The sequence below is a fragment of the Tubulanus polymorphus genome, chromosome 9 (assembly GCF_964204645.1).
Source record: "Tubulanus polymorphus chromosome 9, tnTubPoly1.2, whole genome shotgun sequence".
NCBI lineage: Eukaryota > Metazoa > Nemertea > Palaeonemertea > Tubulaniformes > Tubulanidae > Tubulanus > Tubulanus polymorphus.
The window spans coordinates 11,231,591-11,252,458 of record NC_134033.1 but is presented as its reverse complement, the minus strand read 5'-3'; the positions used below and the strand labels follow the sequence as shown (position 1 = coordinate 11,252,458).

The following is a 20,868-nucleotide window of genomic DNA, read 5'->3' as shown; positions in this document are numbered from 1 at the left end:
CTGATTTGGCATAAATGACCTCATTATGCGGACTATTTGAGAATAAGCACATAACAGCGGCGGGCTGCCAGTGAGCACGTGCATTCTTAACAGTTAACAGTTATGACTTCACAGGTCTTTGATTACCAACAGCAAACACAGGCCCTTAAATATGTATGACCAACATGAACAGATTTGATAACATAAGTATGCTGGTAATACCCACACCATTGTCCCTTTCATTTTTACATCCAACCCTCTGAAAATCACCAGCCCTTATAGAATGTCTTCTGCCTCTACCACCAGAGTGGATGTCAATACTTACTAAATTCTATTTCTATCGCGATTCCTCAAAAAATTAGGATTTTTGCATTACATTATTCCCTATGTTACAGGCGCGTTGGAAGCAATGTTTTATTGCTGCGGCCAAATGCCGATTTTGGACAGATTCTTAATATCGCCGCGGAATTTCTTCAAAAACGTGGTATTCAAAGAAAAAAACGTCATTCAGTAAATTATCGCTGCACTTCCAACGCCACTGCATTAAATAACATGGCAACCTTAAATCTATAATCCTTTTATAGAGATCTAACCGACAATATTCCAGGAAGCGGGTGTCAAAATCACCATTAACTCCCATTGAAGTAATATATACATGATTCAAAGCCACTGTTTATTGAAGATAATTACAGAAACCGATACAATTTGCCGAACACCGGGGTCAGGACACTTATCATATATATAAATGGATTACGCCGTGTAAATGAACTATCGAAAGTCAATCCCAAATTTTCAGCAGTTAGCAGAGCTTCATACAAAGTACAAGGCAATAATACATTTTGTCAAATGCATATCGATAGGTTAAGTAAAGCCTATAGAATAGGCACATAGTGGATCTGCACTAAACCACTGCGATCTAAAACAGTACATAGAAAATCCTTTATCGCGAGCAGATTTAGGACTTCAGCGAAGGGGAGAGAGACCCTTGTGACCTTTGATTCTTTCTAATGAAAATACAATTTATAAACACGCAATTCTTCCCTAATTCTAAAATTATTTTAGTGCGATGACCCCACGAAAACCGACTCACTCGGCTTCGCAACACTTGCACATTTCATCGACTCACTTCTTTGACCCGTGGACAACCCGTGGCTGCAAGTCTGAATGGAAACGACTAAACGCATAAACTATCAGTGCCGATAAGATACACTTAAACACAGTGGAACTCAAAATATCGTGAAAAACAAGTTGGTGGCATTTTTCATATACAGTAATTTCAACTCAATTTCATGCTCAGTGAATTTGATATCTAAGCTGTAAAGGCATTATCACCTATTTTTGCCAAAGGCTAGATAGTCGTACGCCGTCCATACTAACAAATCCATATTGGTTAAATTTTTTCTACAAATTTTCATATTTTTCCCTTCGCCCTTCGATGTTTTCCAAAAAGAAAAAACCCTAAACGTAGTCGTGATAGGCAAAATTTGGCAATGAAAAATCAGTGTTTTTCAGTGTCTTGAGGGCATGTTAGAGGAACGTCTTAAACATTGTACATTCTACTTTATCCATTCATACATTCATTCAATCGTTCATTCATTCATTCAATAAGTTTGTCAATGATTTATTTGAAAACTGATCAGATTTATGGCACTCGTCAAAAAACCACACAAACTACTTTCAGAAAAAAAAATACCGCACGTTATACCGGTTTGAATGATTTACCCAATTATCAGCTGGGCGGGACACACGACAACAACGTTACCGCGGCAAATCTGTGTCAATCGAGAGACACAAAAATGTAACATAAAAGATCTATATTTTCAGGATTTGCTGTTGAAAACAAGTTACCAGTTTTAAACCCGATATTTTCGAAGTTCGTTCGTTCAGAATGTTTTCCCACGAACTACGGATATTTGCCACATAATTTCATGATTTTTACAAAGTTATAACTTATTCATTTTTCACGAATCATCGCGTATTGATAAAGAAACGCGTGGTCACAGTTTTTTTGCAAAATTTGTCAAATTCCGTGAGATTTCCCTGATTTTTCTGATTCTTTGGGTTTTCCAGGTCAGTGGCGCCACCTCACTAATCGTGAAAATTAATCAATCAGGTTATATATGGGTAGAATTTTAGAATGATGTCGTAAAACCAAAATACACAATCTAAAAAAGAAAAAAATCAAAGCCTTACCTCAGGATGCTCGGGAGTCATTGTTGTCACTTGAGCCGATTGTTGAGTTAGAACAGCAGTCGTCGGCGTCGGTTTCGGCGATGAAGTCATCGGTAGACGTAGGTGGCGTCGACCGTCGTCGTTACTCCTCGCGATTATCCCCGCCGGTGAATCGAAGACTCGTCCCTCGATTGTCGGAGATAATCCGGATGTTTCCCGGAGACCGTCGTTACCGTCGGCGTTTCCCGCGACGGTTTCGTCGTCCGTTTCAGGTTCGCACGAAACAGGAACCGAATTTTCGTCCGTTCGTTTTTCGCGAGAAGGAACAACAATCGAGTGTTGATTACTATAGTTACTGCCGGTATACTCAGCGGTAGTCGTATCTGTTTCGCTACTCGAAGCATTTTTTATATCGGTATTTGTTGATATGGCAGCGACAGATGACGCGATTGTGTTATCAGTCGCTAAAGTAAATACCGGTTCATCGCATTGCGTCGAATCGGACGATTTTTTCTCGGGCGAAATCGACGCTAACAAACGCAATTGCCGCTCGACGTCGCTGCTTCGATAAATAGTTGGCGCCGCTACAACCGCCGCCGCTGATTTTTTCGACGCGGCGTTCTCGCTTGGATTGATCGTATCTCGCGGTAAACTACGACCCGTAAATAACCGAGACATCGCCGAACCGGCCGGCGTCGCCGTTACGTTTTTCGTCGCGTTCGATTCGGATTCAACGATTTTTTCTTCCTCCAGTCGGGAACGATCTCGATCGTCGATTATAACCGCCAGGGGGCGCTGGTGACGATCGGCCATTTGTCGATTTATCGAGGCCGAAGCCGCGTTATGTTTAAGCCTGGCCGTATCGTCGTCAACGGAATCGTCATCAGAGTTTACTAGATCGGGATTAGTGGCGATCATATAACTCGTGCTACGTAACTTCACTGCTTCAACGTCATTGTTCGATTTCCGTAAAGTGACTGTTGTATCGTCGTGATTCAGAACGCTATCCTCTTCGCCGCCGCCGATACTGATCACCTCTTCGTTATTTTCGTAGATGCGGAATTCGCTGTGGTTGTCGTCGCGCTGCGTTCCGACCGCCGGTGGCTCCACCGCGGTATCTGCTATCTCCGCTCGGTCCAACAACAACGTCAGTTCCGATTCAACCAACCGAGACCCGGCACGCGTGACGTCGACCGAACTGTCAGCGGTGGTCGCGGTTCTCGGGTCACCGGAACCCGCGACAGCGTCAACCTTATTAGTAACGTCGTAGTTTAAAGTACATACGGGCGGATTCACAGAGTTCAAGTCATTCTTCTCCCTTACATTAGCTATAATACACGCGGCGGTTGACTGGTCTATAAACGTCCCTGAGTGACCCTGTATAATATTACTATCACCTACTACTACTAACTGTTCTATACTGTTAACATTACAGCTAATATCATTTTCACCGGAATTGTCAGTTTTCGGTGAAAGGTCCGTCTGCCTGAAACCTATTTCTTCATTTGTCTTAACTAATAATACATTTCCTGAGTTGTCATCGTCGTTTGAAGAACAAACGAGTTTGTTATTCCAATTTTCCGACTGTAAATCTTCGTTGAACTTTCGTTGAATTTTCGGCGTTTCTACGTCGTCTAAACATCCCTCGAGTGAATCGTCGGAGAAGTTTTCGTCGTCGCGTTTCGAATGAATCGGGATTCCGGAATCGATCGATTGACGATTGTCCGACAAATATTCGTCGCTACGCGATTTCGTGGAATCTTCGGCTTCCGGTCTGACGGGAATCGTCGCCTCACGTCGAGGTCGCGCGATTCCGACGCTAGGCGGACTGCCCTGGTCGCCGGATGTTTCCTCGTATCCGGTGTCCGATTCAGACGAAAACGGCTGCGATTCGCCGGGAAATACATCTTGTAATTCGGACTCTGTATCGTCGGACGCGTCCGATGATTGCACTCGACGGAATGTCTTCCCCGCTGTCTTCAGCATTATGCCGTGTCCTCGAGCTTTCCTTACGTTGCGTGTAATATGAGTTTCGCTGATGACTCGTCCATTTTCCACGGTACCGTCCTCATTCGCCGTTTCTGAGCGTTCCTCACGAGGTGACAGCAAACCCTTGTGCTGCTGAGGCAGCGTCAACGAGGTTTTCTTTTTCGGAGTCGGTGGACGCGATACAACCGTGAATTTACAATCCGGAGTCCGGTCTTCTTTAATCGGCTGGGGTTTTGCGCCGGTTTGTCGTTGCATCATCGCGATGTCTTTGAACGTTAGAAGTTTTTTCGAATTGTCGCTCGACGACGAGCTGATCGTTCGTTCGCGCTCCGATTCCGATTCGCTCGATATCGCGGCCGCGGGCATTTTCGCGTCGGTACGTCGCTGCGTGGCGAATCCGATACCGGGGTAACTCGCTTTACTCTCGTTATCGCTGGAACCGGGCGTACCGTGAGGCGACGAACCGCGATCGTAAACGCGACTATCGATTACCTTCGCGTTGATTTCGCGTACCTCCGAATCGCTGGATCCCGACGTTACTTTCGGCGACGAGACGTTCGCCGTCGCCGCTTTCAACGATAAACCGGCGTCGCCTAATATTATCTTATGAACCGGAGATGAAACTCTAAGACTCGACATGCTCTGTACGGCGGAAACGCCGTCGCGAGTCGGCGAGGAGGCAGACGGCGATGATTTCCCGGTTATCGAACGACGGTGTATTTGTATCGGTGGTGGTAACTCTCTACGTTCGGGTTTCACGTTCTGGACGCCGTGGATACCGATCACCGGCGATGGTTCGTGTAATCCGTGCGTCCCGCTCAGAGGAGCGTTTTTATGTATTTTGAAAGTGGCCACGGCGCCCGGCGGTGGAGGCGACATCAGCCGAGGTGGAGTCGACGCGCCTTTGTTCCAGTCGTATTGTTGTAACGCCGGGATAGTTCTGTTATTATGTCCGTCATTGTTATAACTAGGCGACGGTTTATCAGCGGGGGGCGTCCCGCGACCGCTACGATGTAAAACGGTCGCCGGCGTCGGCGAATTACTCGGAGATGTTCTACGTCCCGTACGCTGTAACAATTGTAAAGTCAACGGCGATGTTATCGTGCGTCCGTTATTCGGAAAGTTCGGTTTCGAAGGTCCTTGTCCCGGACTGGTAACCGGCGGCGATAATGGTTTGTTGTTATCGAGGCCCTTCAGGATGCTCTTCATTTCGGCGCTACAACGCGATACGTCTTCGCCGCCGCTGCTGACGCGTCGAGGCGCGAGCGGCGATCCAGGCGGCGTGTGCAGCATCGACGTCGAACCGAACCGAACGCGAGCCGGCGATTTTTCGCTGATGTTGCAATAAGACTTCGTGCGACTGCGTGGTAACGATGCCGAACTACCCGGCGTCATGAACGCTGCTGAGGAAAGAGACATTCGTTCGGTCGCTTCGTGTAAATTCTGTAGCGATCCGCTTTTTTGGGGAGATTTCAGAATACCGATTAAACCCGATTTTTCTTTCGTCGTATTTTCCTCACTTAACTTTCGCTGCGTTTTCGATGGTATTGATGACGATGATGATGATGATGACAGTTCAACTGCTGGAGAGTCTCCAACCGGAAGACTCGCCGGTCGTATCGATTTAACATCCGCCGATTTGGGACGTTCCTTTCTCGTTTGTTTCGTCGTCGTCGTTTCGAATTTCTTTTCGGTCGCCGTCGGTTTCTGATCGATCCGATGCTGGATCGGTTGCGTCGATTCGTCGAAACTACGCCTTACTTTATCGGACGTCGAACTTTTTTCCGATTTTTTCGGCGCTGTGGCCGGTTTTTTCAAGCTATCGCCCGACGAACGACGCGAGTCCGTCTTACTAGCGCTACTCGGTGTCGACTCGGAGTTCGTTTTAGGAACTGCTGCACCATTCTTTGAAACACCGTTTCCAGAAGAAAGCGACCGCTTGATAGTGTTCTTCGTCGGAGCAGAATTTCCACGTGACGTATTGGACGTATCGGTAACTGATCTCATGCGTTTCTGCGCTGTTTCCGACGACGTATTGGAAACGGTACGACTCTTCGTGTTAACAACTTTACCGACCTTCGATGTCGCATCTCTCGTCGTTTCCGGCATCGCTTGATTTTTCTTTTCACGTAAACTACCGCGAGAAGAACTGAGCCGATCGAACACGCTCATTTCGCTCTGATTACTTTTCCGTACATTCGACGCGGACGCGGATTTCGGCCTCGTTTTATCGAGCGCGCCGCTAGTAACGGGCTGATTAGGTTTTTTATTCGTACTTGCCGCGGAATTCCACGTTTGCGATTGACTTTGTCGTAGACTAGATGTGACAGCGAGTTGTTGCTTCTTTTTACCGGACACGTTCGCCACGTTCCCCGACGATTCGCTAAATGCAGGGCCACCGGGTGACGACACAGAATCATTGCTTTCCGCGCTCGGTTTCGTCGGTAAGTCGGCTCGAGAACGCGCGACCGCTGGTTTCGATAACCATCCAGCGGGCGGCTCGTCGAAAACCGAATCTAAACTAGCGCCGTGGTCGACCGTTTTTGGTTGAATTTGGCCGACGATTCGCCGGGTCTCTACGGAGACGTCAGGCGTATCGGAACTCCGTCTGCCCGCGGCGTGCGCTACGTCGGTAGCAGACGCAGTTTCAACTGGTTTCTCCTGTTTCTCATGTTTGTCGCCGCGAACGTTCGTCTGATTCGATCTACTCGACGGTGTTCGATTGACAGACGTCGTCGATAAACTTTTCCGTTTGGTGTCGTCGCGGCTAAACCCGCCGGTCGGATCGGATAAACGCGCCGTCGATCCGGCGCCTTGACTACGACGTACGGGCGTTCCGCGGGTCAACGCGGCCCATTTCGAATCTTCCGTACCCGACGATGTTGACGACGATGGTCTCGATTTCGTCATACTTTTTCGAAAACTACTTTTCCGATCAAATTGCTGTGACGACACACGACCGCTGCTGCTGCTGGTGCTGCTCATACTTATTCGTTCACTCTGCGATCTGGATAACGGTCGCGTAGGTTTAATCGATTTTGAATTGCTTACTTCGGGAGGTGAATTGAATCTTCCTCTGTTTTTCACCCGCGATGTCGATTCCTGGACAACGCCTTCGTCTTTTCTTCGACTACCGCCGATATTTCCACTGTTCTGCGATGCGCGCACATTTTCTTTCTCACATTCGTGAACTACTTTTTCAATTTTTTCGCAACATCCACTTTCCTTTTGTTTCGGTCGTCGCGACGATATCCGATCTTTTCGATTAAACTTTTCGCGCGTTGACTTTTCAATATCGTTCGAATTTAAATTCTTCGTCTTTAAATCATGGTTTTCGAAAGATTTTTTATCCGAATCATAGCTTCGAAAATTGTTTTCGATAAATCCATTTTCGCCTTCTAGTATATCGAATTCCGAACTCACATTAATATTCCTATATATTACACCGTCATTTATGCGTCGATTTTGAGCGTATCCACCGTCGGACGAAGATTTTATATCGATTTCATTTCGAAGACTTATTTCAGCGTTTTCGGGAACGTCTTCGCCCGTTGTCGAATGTTTCCGATCATAAACGTTAATATTCTGATTTTCACAATACGAGTTTAATATAGAGCCATTCACAGAGAAATCCATGCTAAGGGGTGGCCTTCTGTCATTGTGCGAACCGTGACCATCGACAATCAAACGAGTTTTCTGATCACCGCTGTTGTCTTGAAATAGGTCATCGTCGTCGAATACTTCGCCAGTTCTACTACCGCGAGAGCAATCGAAATCAGGTCGATTTTCAAAAGACGTATAATTCGAAGTCGAATTCACCGCGTCACGATTTGACAAATCGTTTTTCGATGATCGGTTTTGAATTCTTGAATTATTACCATTTATCGCGACATCAAAACATAGTCGTTTGCATATTTCGGTGTCACGTACTAGAGGTTCTTCGTAATTTTTCATTACATCATTTGTTAGTTGCTGATGGTGATAGTTCATCGGAACGTCGCGTTCAACAAACTGACCGCCTTCGCGAGCAACTACACTCATTATTCTCTCCGCATTATCATCATTGCCTTCTTTTGTTCGCATCAGTTCGGCCTCGGGAATCGACTTTTGTTGCGTGGACATCATTAAAAATTCATCTTTAGCGTATACATTATTCGTAAGGCTATAATTGTCATTGTACGCAGCAGCTTTATTACCGTGAACTATTGTATTTCGCGACTCGACAGAAACGTCAACAACTTCAAGGGCATCGCCGCTGGCTGTTGTTTCAGTTTCTTGGACGGCGTTGACATCTAATATTACGGAATGAGTATCATCAAAATCAAATGTGGAATTTTTTGCATTATTCCCAATGGATTGCACATAACTATTTTCATTGACAAATTCTATTTCATTCGTTTCTGAAATTGCACTTTCTTCTGATTGGACGTCATTTCCGCCCGTGTTGGTGGATAATATCGCAGAGATTTGTACGTTTAGAATATCGTTTTCACCGCGCACATCGTTGCCGATACTAGCGTCTCGCGGCGGTTCCGCGATAAATTCATTATATATCGAATGCGAAATGTCAGCCTCGTAGCCGACGCTCGCCGAAAGTAAAGAAATGGACGACGAATTCGAACCTGATTCCTCGTGAGCGTCATCGCGTTCGGACATCGCCGTCGTAGTTTTCGTGGGTTCCATTTCGTACGCGCCTTTCTTTTTCGTTTTGAACCCGCGAGATAGTAGCAAAAACGGCAGAACTTTTTTCAATCGATTTTTGTGATATTTCAACCGCGATTTTTTACGAGCCGCGATTTTCGACGGTGACTCGGGATGCGGTAGCGGTGTCTTGTCTAACGTCGGTTGAGCCCAGGCACCGCTGCCGCTTTTCTCATCGAGTTTACGATATTTCAAAATCTTCACCGATTTGCTGACTTTTTTCTTCTGCCGTCGCTTCGTTTGCAGTAGATCGTCGTCGACGACAATGACGGAATCTTCGGCTATACTCGATAAACTACCGCTTAAACTCGAAAGCGAACTTTCGCCGTCGTCGTCGTTCGGATTGCGATCGTGTTTTCGTTTCGAGTTGAAAACGAAACTTCGCGATCGACCGTCGACGAGCGACTCGCGATACTGAGCCGAGAGACTCGACGCGAATCGAAGGCTTTGAGCTCGTCCGACGTTCGTCGATCGCGCCGGTCTATCCCGTCGACGAGATTCGCCCTCGCTGAATATTATCGCTAAAGAATCTTTTATATTGGCTAGGTTTAATTTTTTTCTCGAATCTATCGACGATGGTCGCGTCGTTTCGGAATTTTCGCGTTCGTCGCGTACAGTTTCGTTCATACTGATTTTTTTCGTTTCAATCTATAGGCTACCCATTGCAGAAATTCTAATTCAGGGTCTCCTCAAACTAGCTACGAAGGTCAGAAAGTTGCAATCGCGTATTTAAATGACCATACCTTCAATTCAGTGATTCACAATTCTATGAATGAATTATCCCACTCTGCGTTTCAAAGGAATTACCATTATTAACAGATCAATGACAATCTGCACCGGGGTATTAACGTCACGACGATCCTATGACACGTATAATCAACACTGTGCGTCGGGTTTTCTATGAAGTTATAAATTCCACTCGTTCGCTGAAATGACAAATTGAAGAATTTCATTAGTTCCATTTCAACAAATTAGGAGTTTACATAAGGTCCTCGCACAGCCTGAACCGAGCTCAAAATCTCAGACTTGCTTCACGGTTAGAAATGTTGACCTAATTTCTTCATTGTATAGACCCAGTAGTCCTAAAACTGACTAAACTACAGACCAGTTACTAGCTTTACCAATCTCCTCGTTATCCACTTAACATTCGTCCAGTCCAGTCCAGTTACTGACTATTACAGTGTAGGCCTCTAGTCCAGTTACTGACAAAACTGACCAAACCCATTCACAGTCCATACCGACTAGCGATAGTCCAGTTAAGGACTAAACTATAGTCACATTACTGACTAAATAAAACTCTATTTTAAGATCGCTTGTGAAATGATGCGTACATTGAGCAAAATCAGAAAAAATCAGGTTTGTGAAGTTTGGAAGATCGTACGGATTAACAAAACAACCGTGATACCCCAAAAAAATAATATAGAATGTTGTGGTGCTTATTTGAAGCTCTCCATCATCTATATTGGCCAGGGATTTCCTGTTGAATATGCAAAAACGACGTCGTTGCAGCATCTTCTCGGTCCAGGCCAGTTTCAGACCTAAATTTGCATTTTCGTCCGACGGGTCATCCTTATTACCGAGATGACGTAATTTACCGGGACCGAGATAACATGAAATGTAACAAATGTATAATTTCCTTATCGATTTTAACACTTGAAATCATTCTATATCAGTAATAAATACCTTCTAGAGTCATATTTTTCCGTATATTTTGTAAAAAGAATTTGACTTCAAATACGTAATCTCGGTTAGCAATAAAATTTCATTGAATTTGATTGATCGACGATCTCATCTCGGTAAAGTTACAAGTTATTTTTCTACAAAAATATCCGACAAAATATGTAAAATACGACTCCAGCAGGCATTTATTACTGATATTATATGATTTCAAGTGTTAAAATCGAAAAGGAATAAATAAATATGTTATATTTCATTTCATCTCGGTTGATCTCGGTAAAATACGTCATCTCGGTAATAAGGATGACCGTGGAAGATCGTACGGATTAACAAAACAACCGTGATACCCCAAAAAATATATATAGAATGTTGCGCTGCATATTTGAAGCCCTCCATCATCTATATTGGCCAAGGATTTCCTGTTGAATCTGCAAAAACGACGTCGTTGCAGCATCTTTTCGGTCCAGGCTATTTTCAGACCTAAATTTGCATTTTCATCCATCAAGACATATATTATAATAATTAATGAACCATTCATTGGACGTAGTGAACGGGGATACGGTTCATTACAAATCAGAAAGCCCATTAGCTTTCATTTCATGCTCTAATTATCAAAATTGGATGAGAAATGACGAAATACTAAGGAAATGCCGACTGGATTTTGGAAGTTGGGCAGACAGACAGTGTTTAATTACGGTCAAAACGTCCTCGTGCCAAAACGTCCTCCAGTCAAAACGTCCTCGGTCAAAACGTCCTTGTCTGTATTAGGGGCCTATGTCCTCTCCACACTCAATCAACAGTAGTGGGGAGAGGGCGGCACCTCACGAGTCACCTTTAGGAACCTTGATGTTTTAGAAAATCTGAACTTTTTTTTAGATGTATCTAGACCTCTCCTCCGATAGTATGTAATAAGTATGTTGTAAATAATGTTTGTCTTATGTTTTAAATACTTTTATTTTCTGTTTTTGTTAATATTGATCGACTGCCTCATACGCCATCTATCTAGGCTATACATTAAAGGTCATATATTTAGCTTATAACTCGGAATTAACAGTAGTAATATACTATATGCATTGACGGAATTTATTGTATGATAAAGTTATTCTGGCGTGAGTGAGGACGTTTTGACTGAGGAAAGTGAGGACGTTTTGACCGACAAAAGCGAGGACGTTTTGACCAGGTATGCGAGGACGTTTTGACATGAAGACGTTTTGACCCGACACCGTGTTTAACCACAGGGACTTGTCACAATTGATTGTGAATGAATAAAACCAATATCAATGACCAGGTCCACTATCCCTGTATAATATAAAAACAAGGGTGGCAACAAATTGTCAATCTGACAATGACTTCTCCACTTCAATCGACTGTAATTCCAAAAATTCTCAACCGATTCACATGAAATAAGCTTTAATACAACCTAGAAGACTTTCTGCTTCGAACGAGCCTTCAACCACCACTCTCTGACAATTATCTCACAACGAAATCACCTTTTTTTGACGAGAGATAGCTCAAAATGGAGGTCTACCGATTCTATGGTGGACAGCAAAATGGTCGTTTTTTTCACTTCAAACGATGATTTCTATGTGAGATCTTAGAGAAAACCCCAACAAACCATACATTTTTTTTAACTACGCGGTCATACCTGTACGCTAATCTCATTTATTTGTATAAACCACACGATGGGTGAGCTCACAAGCTAAAAATCGAACAAATATACGAAAAAGTCACCTCGCCCTATCACGCTGGCGGCCATTAATCACGTGACATGCATAGGTTCGGGCTATGTTAATAGAACCGCGACAAGTCTACGTCTGTAGACTTGAAAAAAGGATATATTTGCAAATAATACCACCCCTCAGACGAATGTTGCACTATATTTTCATAATACGGATATTTTATTGATAAACAGAACTATTAATAAATTTTGTAATGTTTTTCAAAATCTCTAAGCCAATCAATGCGTGTGAAATATTTAGCCCGTTACTACGATATCACGTGATTAATGGCCGCCCAGTTGATGACAAGTTGAACGCCGTGTTCGTCCTCATTTTCGATTTTGAGCTTGTGAGCTCACCAATCGCCTGGATTATACAAATAAATGAGATAAGCGTACAGGTATGACCGCGTAGTTTTAAAAAATGTATGGTTTGTTGGGGTTTTCTCTGAGATCTCACATAGAAATCATCGTTTGAAGTGAAAAAAAAGACCATTTTGCTGTACACCATAGAATCGGTAGACCTCCATTTTGAGCTATCTCTCGTCAAAAAAAGGTGATTTCGTTGTGAGATAATTGTCAGAGAGTGGTGGTTGAAGGCTCGTTCGAAGCAGAAAGTCTTCTAGGTTGTATTAAAGCTTATTTCATGTGAATCGGTTGAGAATTTTTGGAATTACACAGTCGATTGAAGTGGAGAAGTCATTGTCAGATTGAAAATGTTGCCACCCTTGTTATTTTATTATACAGTTGCAGGGATACTGGTACCCCCATCATTGGTCTCAATCCATCCATTATCAATCGTGACAAGTCCCTGTGTGTTTAACACGTCGTCGTCGTCAATCAGAGAGCGCCTACTCCGCCGAAGCGAGGAGAGCCCCCTGACCTGTAATAGGCCTATACTGTTACTGTAGAACTTTAGTTTATCCCACTAATTACTTACAATAACTAGATTTACTCAATCTGAGATATATCATCCTTCTTGTATCAAGCCGCCAATATTTAATTATTTTCACTTCATCAAGTGGCGCCCTCATCTCAATTCAAATTCAAATTTATTGAGAATTATTCTTATTTTTGATGTCTTATAACAACGGGGACTATGACATTGCCAGCCTTGTGTGTAACCTAGTTAACTCTTTATTTGCCCTACGTTCAACACTTTGATTCTTTTTATATTCTATTCACTTGATTGTATCGCCACCTAGTTTCCTTGCTGTAGTTTATATTTTGTTTTACATTTCACATATTTTATTTGCAAATATTCTCTATTCCTATGTTATCCATTATAAATGTATGTCCACTTTTGTACTGTTTTCCCAGTGTTTTGATGTTAATATTTTATTGCATGTCATTTCCTATGTTACTTGTATATTATATGGAGCAATAAAATTAAAGTTCAAGTTCAAGTAGACTGGTTGCCTGTCCCATTCAATATGAATTGAAGATAGAGACCGGTAACCAGTCTAAAGTTCAAGTGTCCATAAAACTGTCCGATTCTGCGCTAGACTGGTCGCCTGTCCAATTCTGCGCCACCTGCATTCGAACGTCGACCAGTCTAATCTATTAAGAGCCACCTCTCTCCACTCCCTCTCTCACGAAAAAATGTAAGTCAAACACAAATGGTTAACACTGGTTAACGCATGTTTTATATAAAAGGGTTGACAGAGTCTGCTCTAATCCGGTTTAGAGAGAAAATCTTCCATTTTGTGAACTTGGTCTTCTTGAATTTGAACATTGTTACCAATTGAGACCCCAAATTCCACAACTCAAAGGGCATTCGACGTCAAATAACTTCACTTTTCATTTTCAAATTCAATTGTTAATTTGCGTTCTACCATCAGCTCATGTCCGTATTTAGCTCTCTACTAGTTAATCAAATATTTTCAGAATGTGGTGTATAATTGGAGGTGTCGTAGCTGTGGTTGCAGCTCCTTTTGTTTTACCAGCGGTCGGTTTTGGAGCTGGTGGGATTGCTGCTGGGTCCTATGCCGCGTCGATGATGTCGGCATCAGCTGCTGCTAACGGCGGTGCAGTAGCTGCAGGAAGTGCGGTAGCTGTTCTTCAGTCTGCTGGGGCAGTAGGTGAGCTTACGTATTCTGTGCTTCGTGACAATAATGATATCGTCATTATAAGAATGTATTCCCGAATGTTTTGAGACTTCCTCAGTTGGTATCAGGGAATGAACAAATTTTTGGTCTTTTAATCCTTGACATCCTTAAAAATGATGAATTTACAGCGCGACCCAAAAGCCCCCTTTTGGTTCAAGTCCTGTATAGCGTGGAATAGTGCCCCGCTCAAAGATACATTTTTAGAAAGGGAGTAATTTGGCTTCGTACTTTGTCGGTATGTTGGTTCGTCGGTTTGTCGGTATGTCGTAAAGTCCTAAGATTCAATCAGCCCAATATTGGCGGATTAATTCCAAATACCAGTCCAAGGTGATAAATCTCTGCTGGAACTATTTAATGCTATAATGGACTTGAGCCGAACTTTTTACAATGCTGCTAAGAAAGGCACGAAACCTATTTGCGGGATCCATTTTAAAGCGCTATATCCAGCTGTAATGAGTTGCGGCTTCAGGCATAAGGCTAGAATAACATGATAACGTTGTTTCTACGATTGGCACTTTTAAAAACTGCAATGAAATTTGTGATAAATTGGGCGTCGAAATTCCTGAAAACACTGAATTAAACACATCAATCCAACAGTTTCAACCTATTCCAATGATGGTTCAGGTACCATGGTTTCGTATATTGCTTCCAGTTCTTGATTGTAGTCATAATTTGTAAGTAGACAATTGAAACTTCTGTAAACCAACTATCATACGGGTTACGGATTATAATTATTTTGTAGAACTTTTATATGGATTATCTGTTATCCGTATAACACTTAATCCGTACTAAAAAGCTCAGTCCCGAGTGATACGGATTAACCGAGGTCGGCTGTCCTAGATCTCATTGTTATGAGTTTTTTGTCCTCTTTTCAGGTCTTGGTGTAGGGGCTAAAGTGGCGGCTGGTGCCGTTGGTGCAGGTGTTGTTAAAGCTGGACAGGCTGGATGGAATCTGCTTTCTAAGAAATAGTTTTTGACATTCATGGATTTCTGATCATTAAATTCATTCTAAATTGTGTAACCCAATTGATTCTTCTTTATCAATATAAATTTGGTCTTTATCGATATAAATTTAACTTGCTTGTTGTAATATAAACAAAATAAAAACAAAATAAACAAAAAGACTCGGTATCTTTTATTGTCCTTGTGTGGATGGGTTGGCTTAAGGACTCTCCCTGAGCACGGCTGATATTGGGAATCGACCCTGCGCGACTGAGGAATATACTTTATCGTCACAATTCATCCGAAAACAAATGTAAATGTAAACTTTATTAATCAACCTTTCATTAATTGATCAGAATCGATGGATTTAATAATTGTATCCCCAACTGCGGCCGCCTCCGCCATTGTTTGGTCCACCCCAGCTGTACGATCGTGGTCTTCCATATCCACCTCCAAAATCGCCTCCATATCCACCTCCAAAATCGCCTCCATATCCGCCTCCGAAATCACCCATTCCATATCCGCCTCCGAAATCACCACCCCCAAATCCTGCTCCAAAATCACCTCCAAACCCTGTTCCAAAATCATTTCCGTATCCTCCCATATTGCCGTTCGAATTACTGCTTGTACTATAGCTCCAACTTTCACCTGACACTAAGAAAAGAATAAAGCAAATGATGGTAGGTAAATAATCTGAATCAGTATGTACGTACCGGTAGATGTAGTGACGACATATACACGAGTAAAGGACGGAACCTAGCCCGTGTCAGGCGCGGATTCAGGGGCTTTGTTTTTTTGGTGCTAGAGCAGAACAAAACGCCCAGAATGCGTGTAAGATAGGCTCAATTATCCCCCTCCCCCCGCGTTGTAAATCCTCGATCCGCCCTGCGTTCTGAATGCGTATGGCTTACTTATTACGTACCTGAAGCAATGGAGCAAAAAGCTAAACCAATTAACAAAGTGATCAAATTCATGATTTACCTACAATAAAAAATCATTAGATATAACCAATTCAGATACAGGCACAGTAGAATCCAATCAATTCGGATCATTCGGACCAACAAAATTCACCCGGTTTTCGGGAAATTCTGATTTAAAGTCATTTTCTGGTACACATTAATGAACAAACGAACTGCAAATACCGCCAGCATAAACGAAAATCCAGATTATGCTGATCGGCGCGGGTTTGACTTTGTGGCAAAGATATCGAGAAATTATTTTCCTATCTTTTACTTACGTTGAGTTTCAGCCGTGTAGAACTTCGTAACTGACATTCGATTTAACCACGCGACAATTTATAGCATGGCACAGGCCGGTGAGATAATTAAAACAAACACCTGTGATACTCGTTAACAATAACCCCACTCATTTGTATACGATATTAATGGATGGAAATTTGAGCAGCACCTGAAGGAGGCAGTTACGTAAATTATCGGCCTGCAAATTATAAAATCAATATTGGTCCATATTACAAATACTTATCGGCTTGAAATAATAAGATATTCGAAAGAAGATTTTTTTAGGACAAAGATGGCCAATATATTCTGACCAAAGGTGTGGTTCGAACAAACGTCTGTTTTAGTGCGATATTACAAAAAAAGTTAAACCATACTACCATGTGTTGCTGCCAGCACTTTCAGTTTCAGAATCAAAAGCATACATAACGATTTAGAGAAGTGGTCAGTGAAATTACGCACACTCACCGGGGATCGAACCTGGCCTCGTACGTAGAAAGCAATCGTGCTAACCCTAATCCTAACTAATGCAGTGGTTATACAGCTTGGACTATATGTGTGAAACATACGTGCAACTAAATCGTTAGTACGCATGATGGCTGAAGCCTCTTTCAATGTATTCAAGTTGTTTGAATGATTTCAGTTCTCTGTCTTCGTTTAAACATATATGGGTCTTCTGATCATCCTCGTGTTTATTTTTCAATTCAAATACAACGATTAGAAAACATTTGCGTCGCAAATATTTTGTTGATTTTATTTCTTCGCCTCACAGCAAAATCTCGCACAGAAATACGTTCGAATTTCTCTTCCCAATAAGAGATAAATGTAAAAGTTGATGGAGTAATTGCACAACTGAAACTGGGTGAATATATCTAAAAAGAAACGTTTGCGGTCCTTGGAGAACGGTAGAAATACTGTGATAGATGTCGGCAGTGTAAATATAGCAAATGCGAGTGAAACTGTTACAAGCATTATTGTTGCACGTTTTGATTTTGCAGTTTTCTGATCGGAAGAAACCATTTTCGAACCTCTGAACAACTGAATTATTATTACAGAATTTAATACTATAATCAATGCTAAAGGTATGATATAGACATAGGTGACTATTCCAATGAATAGTACGGATTGTTGGTATAATTTGTAGTGACATCCTACGTGGTTAGTGAACTGTATTATAACTAGTGGAGGAACGCCTACAACCATCGCGTTTACCAAGATCATAGAAACAATGGCGCATCGGGCGAACGTCGGTGTACATATCAAACGAGATGTGAACGGGTAGAGAACAACTGCCGCACGTTCTAAAGATATCGCGACTACGTTCCACGAGCTGTTCGAAACTGCAAATGCCATCATAAATTCGTAGACTTGACAACTCAGACGCGAATTCATCACGTGCATAGGCGCAAGGTGCAAGAGAATAAACTGTAAAACAGGCATCAGTGTAAAATCTGTACAGACGAGAAAATCGCTGACGGTCAAAGCGATCAGATAGTTAGCGTAAGATAAACTGCGGAATCTACGACTTATCATTATCAGGAAAGTAGCCGAATTTCCGAATGTTCCTAGCGAGGCTAAAATCAGTAAGATTACCAGCGAGAGCAGACGGTAGCTTCCAGACTTGTTTAACACAGACATCAGTACGATGTAACTGTGAAAGGGACGACCAAACTGAGTAGAATTCATTATGCGGTGCAATCACTTTATTTGATTATTAGAAATAAGGCAACAATAACGATACAGTATGATGTATTTGTATAATATACGCATCGTGAGCTTTATCAAAATCTAATTTAATCATAGATAAACGGCAAGTTTATGAATGTTTATCGTGTTAAGGATTTAAAACTTCAGTAACGTTGATGTAAAAATCAATCAATTGAAATACACGTGTGCAATTCGAAATAATGTCTTATGTCCCAAGCAGCGTTCGCTGCGTGTTAGCAGCATTTGAATAATAATCCTTATGATAAACGAAGTAAGGAAGAAGAGGAAAAGCAAGGCTATTTTTCAGGTCGACCCCGTTGCTTGACTTTGTTTGAGTCGTTTGAAATAACGAAAAGATAAGCTACAAGATGAACTAACTATCTGATTCAAAAAACTAATCATCTGGACCCAGTTCTACAGTTGTGAGTTAGGATTTTACTCTCTGAGTTAACCCATTGAAAGTGAACTAACTTTAACTCAGAGTTAACCCTAACTCACGACTGTGGAACTGGGTCCTGATTCATCCTTCTATATATGTGGATTTATTCGTATTAAGCAAACGTTTGCATGTATTTTGAAAGTTTTACTGCTTTCGAAGAACGACTTTCGGAATTCATGGTTTAGTAGTAACCATCCGGATCAGGACTCATACCGCTAAATTCTTCCAACGATGATTTCTTAAAGCGGTTAACGGTTTCGTCTGCATCCATTCTTTCTACAATCTTCCCGTCAGCCTCTTCAGACGAATATTCTTTCGCCGACGAAACAATCAGCAACGTGGCCATCATTAACATAACCAAAACCAGTGACAATTTCATTTTCGATGACGAATGTGAATGCGCTACAAGAAATTGGAAATTGAAACATTTCTTCAGGATTAGAAAAAAATTCAATGGTTTTTCTGTACACGATAATACACGTTTTATCTGACTACCTACAAAGCACGAAACAACAACGTGTCCAATTTTTATCTCAATTATTGCTCCGCTGACCAAGAGTCCAAATATATTTCGATCATTTGATCTTTTTGGACTCTTGTCGCCTGTTTTGGTAAAGAAAAACCCGACTGGTTGCAATACCTGTGTCAGACGACTGGTCGTTAAGTAAACATGTAGCACAGACACATCATGCCGTGGTGGTTTGTGATAATAAAAGATTAACGACATTTCAATCAAGCTGAAAGTCTTCAGCTCATCGGTCCCAGATACGAAAACCTATATCAGCAGCGTTATCGCGGCCGATGCGATGTATCAATCAATTTTCTATCGGTCAGATATCAGGAAAAATGACATACTTTAAATTTTGAAAAATCAGAGACATCTACACGCATATAAAACGAGATTGGCACTAAACACATTTTTTTTTTATTCTCAAAGGATCCATGTTTTCATTATCGGTCCGACACTTGTTGGACCGCTGGTGACTACAACGGGAAAATCTTGTGTAATTGATTGGAGTGTTTACTCACCTCTTACTCGGATAGTGATCGTTCCTCGAATGAGGTATTTCAATGCAGACGATACATTAATATGTATGTTAATGTCTCATTTTCATCTCTGATTTATCATAACTTGACCGCATATTTCATAATCAGTTCCTGAATATATATATATATATAATCAAAATTCAAATACCAAGATTAGTGATTTTGTTTTAATCTGAATCTGTTTCACTGTAGTCAATTTAGATATAATATTTCACATGTATAACTAACTTCGCAATTTTAGCAACCGCACTGAATCTTTCTCCTAATCGACCGGGTCATTTTGTTTACTGCTATGAAATTTGTGATCTATTCATTTCTATAGCTACCGGCTCTGTTATGGTAACTCCCCCAGCAGGGATTCGAACCTGATGGCATCGAGATTGCCACGGTACGAAACCCTGCCACACTAGACCGAGTGCGCAGCTACACGCGCAGCTTAGATGATGTCATTATCAGCCAATCAGATATCCCGTTTTATTTTAGCCCGGGTTTTCCCATTTATAGTTCTTACTTGAAATTCACCTCAGCTATTATACAACGAGCAATCTGATTGTGCCGCAAGTTTTCGCGCGGCAAAGCTGCGCATGTACCTGCGCACCCTGTCTAGTATGGCAGGCCTTTCTTGGCTGAGTGTAGCGATGCCATCACGTTCGAATCCCTGCCGAGGGAGGATGTATTATGGCTAGCTTGATCACGATTTTAAACATACGTAATAGTACAGAGGGTAGACAGGCAGCCGGCTTGATTAATTTTTCAGCTCAACAGAAATTAGAAACAATGTATCGATTTTTCTAGCCTAATGTATTCTAGTATTTTCCTATTTGATTTGGTATCATAATTTATCACGTCGTCAAATTCTATCAATATCCAAGAACATCATTTCTTCTAGCTTTGCATAACTTTTGTGTTCAGCAGAGACTATGAAACTATAAGCCTTTGGCAACAATTGTGTATCAAATTTCAAATTGTATGGCAATTCTAATGACTCGTGTAACAGGATTAACAATCCGAAATATCGAATAATTATTCCGAATTTTTGGATTTTTATTAATCGTCGCAATCTAATCACATAATATATATTCAATCTACATACCGTATTGTGATTGGAGGTGCAGCGACAGGTTTCCAACGCTTGTACGAAAAGAATGTATTTTC

At 42.0% G+C, this 20,868-nt stretch overlaps 2 protein-coding genes and 1 long non-coding RNA gene across 3 annotated transcripts; 1 reads left to right on the top strand and 2 right to left on the bottom strand.

Annotated features, from left to right (window-relative positions):
- Positions 1-13,773: 13,773 nt before the first annotated feature.
- On the top strand, positions 13,774-15,445 carry LOC141911228 (interferon alpha-inducible protein 27, mitochondrial-like). Its single transcript, XM_074802209.1, has 3 exons — positions 13,774-13,839; positions 14,123-14,316; positions 15,219-15,445. The coding sequence occupies exons 2-3, from the start codon at positions 14,124-14,126 to the stop codon at positions 15,311-15,313; spliced, it is 288 nt and encodes a 95-aa protein (XP_074658310.1). The 5' UTR covers positions 13,774-13,839; position 14,123; the 3' UTR covers positions 15,314-15,445.
- A 109-nt stretch (positions 15,446-15,554) lies between these two features.
- On the bottom strand, positions 15,555-16,540 carry LOC141911376 (uncharacterized). The gene is made up of 3 exons (XM_074802376.1): positions 16,523-16,540; positions 16,208-16,266; positions 15,555-15,939 (listed from the first exon to the last, which is right to left on the bottom strand). Exons 2-3 carry the CDS (start codon positions 16,257-16,259, stop codon positions 15,653-15,655), a joined length of 339 nt encoding a protein of 112 aa, XP_074658477.1. The 5' UTR covers positions 16,260-16,266; positions 16,523-16,540; the 3' UTR covers positions 15,555-15,652.
- Positions 16,541-18,214: 1,674 nt separating this feature from the next.
- On the bottom strand, positions 18,215-20,836 carry LOC141911102 (uncharacterized). The gene is made up of 3 exons (XR_012619973.1): positions 20,807-20,836; positions 19,696-19,824; positions 18,215-19,068 (listed from the first exon to the last, which is right to left on the bottom strand). It is a non-coding gene; the product is annotated as an uncharacterized LOC141911102 (long non-coding RNA).
- Positions 20,837-20,868: the final 32 nt, after the last annotated feature.

Excerpts from the sequence above, each read along its gene's own strand:
- LOC141911376 (XM_074802376.1), bottom strand. The coding sequence starts at position 16,259 with ATGAATTTGATCACTTTGTTAATTGGTTTAGCTTTTTGCTCCATTGCT. Across the intron at positions 15,940-16,207 it reads TTTTTGCTCCATTGCTTCAG|TGTCAGGTGAAAGTTGGAGC; the intron begins GTACGTAATAAG and ends TTCTTTTCTTAG.
- LOC141911228 (XM_074802209.1), top strand. The coding sequence starts at position 14,124 with ATGTGGTGTATAATTGGAGGTGTCGTAGCTGTGGTTGCAGCTCCTTTT. Across the intron at positions 14,317-15,218 it reads TCAGTCTGCTGGGGCAGTAG|GTCTTGGTGTAGGGGCTAAA; the intron begins GTGAGCTTACGT and ends TCCTCTTTTCAG.